Genomic DNA, 6,331 nt, shown 5'->3' with positions numbered 1-6,331 from the left:
AGAACTACATCCTTAGCCCTTTTTGTTTTTTATTTTGAAACGGGATATTGCTGACTTGCTGAGGGTCTTGGATTATAGGTGTGAGACACCATGCCTGGCTATACTATCTTTTAATGTCTGTTAGGCCAAGAGCGAAGGCCCAGGAGCACATTTGGCCTATGTTGCTATGGTGGTCCCTGTCTCATTTCCCTAAATTTTGTGGGGGTCATTCACTGTCTCATTAATGTCCTCTTCTTATTTTTTCATTTACATATGGGAAAATCATATGCTTTAATCATCAGTTTATGGATTAATTTGGGTTATAAAAAACATGCTGAGGTTCTATTCAGAAAAAAAAAAGTTAACTCAGAATTGCAGCCTTTCTTTCTTTGGCAGGGGTTACTGAGTCTAAAAGACCCAAGAGTAGGAGACAACCCTTCAGGTCCTAGGCTCATGGTTCACTTTGAAACAGGAGAAATAAGGGAGAAGAAAAGAAGTTGATAGGTCAGTGGAAGGTTGGAAAGACAGGAGGGAAAAGGAATTAGCAATCCGAAAAAAAAGAATGGGAAGTAGTGATAGCCTCCCACTCCCCATCGCGCCTGTGTTCTCGCTCCAGTTGCGGAAACTTTCCACTCAGGCTCGTGGGCGCCGTCGCACACCTGCCCCTCGGGGCTGGGCGCTGTCCGAGAGCCTGGAGCAGCCTGGGAATGCGGCTCCCAGATGGCAGCCTCCTTGACCCGGTGGTGGGGAGACCGCAGGGAGGAGTCTTGGGGCGTGCGGACGGGAAGACTACATCTCCCAGGCCGCCACGCTTTCCAGCTGGAGTCCTAGGGCGCTGACTGCTCCCCAGTTTCCGCAGGGAACCGTCGGGCTACCGCGGCTATTGTGCGTCGCGCTCTAGCCCTCCTCTTCCCGCTTTGGTGTCTATGGAGGAAGCCTACGTTTCCTTGCCGCCCAGGCTTAACCCTTCGTGTGCCTAACAGGAAAACAGGCCGGTTCCGTCGGATTAAGAGAAAATCTCCGCAGCAGCCGGGCCTCGGTAACAAAATCCCAGGCTATTAGCAGACCGAAGATCAGGGAGCCAGAATATTCGGGCTTGGTTTTTGGGCTTCGCTAGGGCGGGGCCGAGGCGCTGGCTTTAAGAAGGGGGAGGGGACAGTGCAATCCGGGTAGCCCGCGGAGTTGCAAAGGAAATCTTCAGCTAGCTCCGGAGCTAAGAGCTTGAAGAGGCGTCTCCCAACCCCTGCGCTCACCCCCGCCTACACCCTGGGCGGGCCCAAGTGTCACGTTTGCAAGTGCTCAGGAAGGATCCAGCCGGTCTCTGGAGGCTAACCGGGGCTGTGATTTCTGATGCCTGGGGGGCATGCCGCTTGCTAGGCAGCACCCCGCCGGGATCCGACTGCTTTAGTGAGCCCTCTCTGTCATCCCAAGCCATAGTCTGGCCGTTCCTCGTGAGCACCAGTCAGCGCTCTCCAGGAGTCTCAGTGGAACAGGTACCATTCCTCCAAAGGGATGGAGGTTAAGAGCTGCCTCCAGCTGGTCCCGCGTACAGCCCCCCTTTTAATCCCCCCTACTGTGCCACTGATGCTCTCTGTCTTTGTGTCTATTCCTCTCTCCCTCCAGCCTCGCCAACAACCATGGGGCATCCCCCGCTGGAGTTCAGCGACTGCTACCTGGACAGCCCCGATTTCCGCGAGAGGCTCAAGTGTTATGAGCAGGAACTGGAGAGGACCAATAAATTCATCAAAGAAGTGATCAAGGACGGCAACGCGCTTATCAGCGCCATGAGAAGTAAGTGGAAGGCTTCTTTGAGCTGTTTCCCTCAGCCGGCGTCTCTTGCCTTTAGACCTTTCCTCATCATCGGGGGAAGGAAGATTTTGAGGTGCCTCTCCGCTCATGTGTCTGAGGTTAATGTGTTTCAGACCCTTTGAGAGTGGGGTCGGGGCCAGAAGAAGTGGTGGGTACAAGCAGAACTTTGGGCTGTTCCTTTTAGTGCCCTTGACCTTATAATATGTAATTTGCAGCAGTGCCAAGAATCCCCTGCTCCACAGTTACCCTTACTTAGCAGACGGTCATTGGGAAAGACAATCTACTTATACTGTTAAACATGTTCACCACACTTGTCTGGAGCCAGGTGACACCCACGCAGACCCAGGAACTACCTACCCCCAGGATCTCCTAAAAAATTGGGAATTAAGGCCAGCAGCTTGAGTCATGACTTTTGGTCCTGGCCTCTGTTTACTACAAATAAGTGTGGAGGCAGTAAAAAAAAAAAAAAAAACTTTCCATGGCAAGTTATTTTCTAAGGAAAGCACCTTTGCCCCAGTGATTTTTCTCCTTTAATATGCTCAGCTGTGCCATAGGTCAAGGTCAGTCTAAGCTTGGGATTATTGGTTGGCCTCACATGCCACTGAATTCTGCTTGGGCATGGAACAAAGACCTTCTTGCTCCTTGGCACCAGTAGTGCAGCCCCTAGGGAGTAAAATACAGGGCTAGGTTTGGGGGCTACTATGGCGAAGGTACCTCACCTCGCTTGGTTTTTCTAGTGATTACAGCTGACACAGCTGTGGGATCCTCCTTCCTTCCCCCTCTGTGTGTGTGTGGAGGTTTTTATTTCTGGTGGTTGGCAGGAGGCTTGGAGTAAAAGAAAGAATAATAAACATCCCCAATGAGAGTGTAGGCAAGCCAACCCTTTGTGCCAAAGTATATACCCAGAAGAATGGAGGGTAATGATTGAGTGGAGTGCTAATTAATTTTTTCTCTTCCTGGCTGAAAGATAATTGTGAAAAAAAAGTCCCTGGCAAATACATCCTTCTATGTGTATAACTCTGTTTCGAGTGGATTTATTCCCCAAACACTGTGTCTAGGTGCAGTGTGGGGACCTGCTTAAGGCACATGCAGCTGCATCAGAGCAGGGAGAGAGCAGCACAGTGGTAGCTGCTACCAGCTGATTTATATTTTTGCCCCTTGGAATTTGTGTTTTTCCTGTACATGTCACTTGTCCACTTTTGGTCAGAATCTATAAACTACTCTTATTCTTGCAGTTGATTTGACTGAGTTTAATTGGCTTGTTTTTATTGTGGCCTGATCAAGAAAATTTCTGTTACCACCTTAAAGATGAGACATTCACAGTGCTGAGTTTTAGAGACTTATTGGTCAGGCTTTGGGGCATGATTCCACTTAATAGAATTTCTTGAGAGGTTAAGGATATGAAGGCTGTGGCACTGAACTAGAAAGGAAAAGGGGGATGTGCTTTGTTGTTTTCTTCTTAAAGCAATCTGCTTGGTAGGGTATCTACTGTCAAAAAATGCTCATTAAGGGTGATTTTGTTCGAAGCACCCCCTCATGGTACCCCTGGGTAACACGAAGCTGTAACTATCTTCTGTATTTCTGTCTTTTTAATAAACTTCTTTAAATCTTAAAAAAACATGCTCATTAAGTTCGAGGAATGAGGTGGCTTTATGACATGAACGATAAGTTGAAAGTGTTTGTGCAAAAAATTAACCAGCTAAGGCATATCAGAGAGGTTAAAATTTCTAAGGAAAATATGCAGTTCAATTAAACATTAGGGGGAGGGGCAAGTGTTTTTGCAAGCTAGAGGCAAGTAGTGTTTTTTTACTACTTTTTCCTTCTTTTATAAGATCAAAAATAGTAAGAGTTACTGGTGGCATATGCCTGTATTCCCAGTACTTTTGAGGCTGAGACAGGAGGATCCCATGTTCAAGGTGAACTTCAGCAAGTCAGCAATGCCCCTCAGCAAGTTAGCACGACCCTGTTTCAAAATAAAAAGGGGCTGCGAATGTAGCATGGAGGTACAATGCCCCTGGATTCAATCCCAAGTATCCAAAGAAAATAAAGGTGGTAATGCTTCTGAAGGCCCAAGCCTTTGTGTTTGGGCAAAAATGGAAAATATATTCCAGGCCAGGGGCTGTTTATTTGTGGTGCTTTTCTGCTTTGGAGTGTATATAGAAAACCAAAAATAGGACAGGTAGGAGTGAAAAGTTGCATGCTTTCAAATCACTAGGGTAGCTGGAAGCAAAGGCAGGGTATTTTCTACTGTCTTGTTTATACTCCCACTCTGCTTCCTAAAATTGTGCTAGTCAGGTGAATTTGTGAGAACTGTAAAACAAAGGTGTGCTCTTGCTTTGTGTGTAGGAAAAATGGGGGAAAACCCCCAAACACTGGGATTAGAGTTATAAGAGCTGGGATAATGCTGGCTTCCTCATCTTGGGATCTGGTAGAAACCACTTACTTCATCTGTAAAATGGGAGGAATTAAAAAAATTAAATATAAGCTGGGCATGATGGTGCACGCTTGTAATCTCAGCATTTGGGAGGCTGAGACAGGAGGATCACAGTTCTTGGACAGCCTCAGGTACTATTTAGTGAGGCCCTTTGCAACTCACTAAGACCCTGTTTCAAAATAAAGAATAAAAAATCGGGTTGGGAGTGTAGCTCGGAGGCAGAATGCCCCTGGGTTCCATTTCCAGTAGTGCAAAATAAATTAAGTATTAAGGAGAGGAAAATGTTAAGTATCCTGATTTGATCATTAGACACTATACATTTATTGCATTATGATACTCTACCCCATACATTTGTACAATTAAATTAAAAAGTGGTGATAAACTGGGCACAGTGGTGCACACTTGCAACCTCAGCTACTTGAGAGGCTGAGGCAGGAAGATTGCAAGTCAGGGCCAGCCTTGTCAACTTAGTGAGAAACAAGTCTCAAAATCAAACAAAATGGTAGCAATTATATTCACCTCACAGGGTTGTTGTTAGGCTAGAGGGAATTAATGGATTCTAAAAGTGCTTAGTAAATGGAAAGGACTAAACAGTGTACGTTGCTGATGTCATCTTCAGGTCAGTGATGTATGTGCTGATAAAGGTGTAATTTTCAGAAGATTTCAGAAGGGCGCTGTATAAGCAGAAATAGTTGGATGCAGAGCTCTTCTCTTGTTGGAAAATGTCACTTCCTACATTGGGACATCTCAGCAATGACTTTTGTATTCATATGCACGGATCCATCTTGGCATTTGGAGTCTAGCATTAAAAGGCAGGAGAATGATTGGTGCCTTTTTATTTTGATTCAGCCAACAAGTCATAGTGTTTCTAGGAGCCAATGAAACCTGATGCCCTGTGCTGCAAAAATTAGGTACAGTTTTTCTTGAAGTTGTTAACCCAGGTGGAATTCTATTACCACACTTTATCCGGCTTATCTGGTTTTGTACAGAGCTACAGATAAGGCTTTAGTTACAACAGTGTGTGATGATTAATTCATTAAATGTAGATCCTGCTTGAATATTTAGATTTACTTAGCTCTGTGCTCAGAGGTAATTGATATTTTGATTTATATTCAACCTGTTTCTCTTGGGGTAATAGTTGATTTCACTCCCTCTCTTTAACTGTTATCTATTTATATTTTTGGAGTACAGGTTGGAAAATAAAAAAAAGCACTCTGAAAGGTGACTGTCTTGCCCACTTTTCTGTTTGCCCTTGTTTTTATGATCGCAACTTCAGTCTTTGCTGTTATTTGAACATATGCTAAGCACCCAGGCTAGTCATTATTCAGAACAAATGATGTGGCCCCTTGCTTACATTCCCCAGGCAACATGAGACATCTCATGCATGTTATATATAGTTCATCAAACACATGCCATTCATTCAATAAATACTTGTGCATACACTATGTCAAGTTATTGTTCAGAGGACACTGAGATACACAGAGTGACACTCAGATGGTCTGTGTCCTCAAGAAGTTCTTAGGCTAATAGGGGAGACAAGACATGGGTAGAAATCACTGTAATATGGAGATAATAGATATGAATTGGAGCTTAAGAGTAGAGCAGGTGGGTATATTAGGATGGGGTAAAGGGAGACCTCATTTCCTGGGGGAAGGATAGGAGAAAAGAAAAGAGGAGGTAGCATTGGAGTTGCGCATAGTTAATAACACTTATCATTTGTTTAATTATTCCAACATGCTAGGTATTACATCTTATAACAATTTTATGAGATAAGGATTATTATGTTTTGGGGATACTGGGGACTTAACTCAGGGGTGGTCTATCACTAAGCTATACCCTAAACCCTCTTTTAATTTTTTTTTTTCTGTGGAACAAGGTCTTGCTAAATTACCATGCACTGGCCTCAAACTTGTGATCCTTTTGTTTCAGTCTTCTGAGTACTGGGGTTACAGGCATGTGGCACAGTGCCTGGATGAGATAAGGATTTTTTCTTTTTTTTGTGGCACCAGGAATTGAACCCATGGTAGGCAAGCACTGTAATACAGGGCTACACCTCCAAGTTGAAATGTGGATTATTATTTCCATTATATAGATGAGAAAATGGAAGTT

General features: G+C 44.6%; 1 protein-coding gene across 2 annotated transcripts in view; it reads left to right on the top strand.

The window, feature by feature from the left end:
• Positions 1 to 1,616: 1,616 nt before the first annotated feature.
• Positions 1,617 to 6,331, top strand: part of OPHN1 (oligophrenin 1) — a gene marked incomplete at both ends in the record, with an annotated part of 391,547 nt that continues 386,832 nt past the window's right edge. For both annotated transcript variants that reach the window (XM_080718711.1, XM_080718710.1), the window contains one exon: positions 1,617 to 1,770. In XM_080718711.1, coding sequence (XP_080574837.1) covers positions 1,617 to 1,770 — 154 coding nt within the window. The remainder of the gene's footprint in view (positions 1,771 to 6,331) is intronic.

Source organism: Muscardinus avellanarius, assembly GCF_963383645.1.
Source record: "Muscardinus avellanarius genome assembly, chromosome: X".
In the NCBI taxonomy this organism is placed as follows: domain Eukaryota; kingdom Metazoa; phylum Chordata; class Mammalia; order Rodentia; family Gliridae; genus Muscardinus; species Muscardinus avellanarius.
This window is presented reverse-complemented; position numbering and strand designations above follow the sequence as displayed.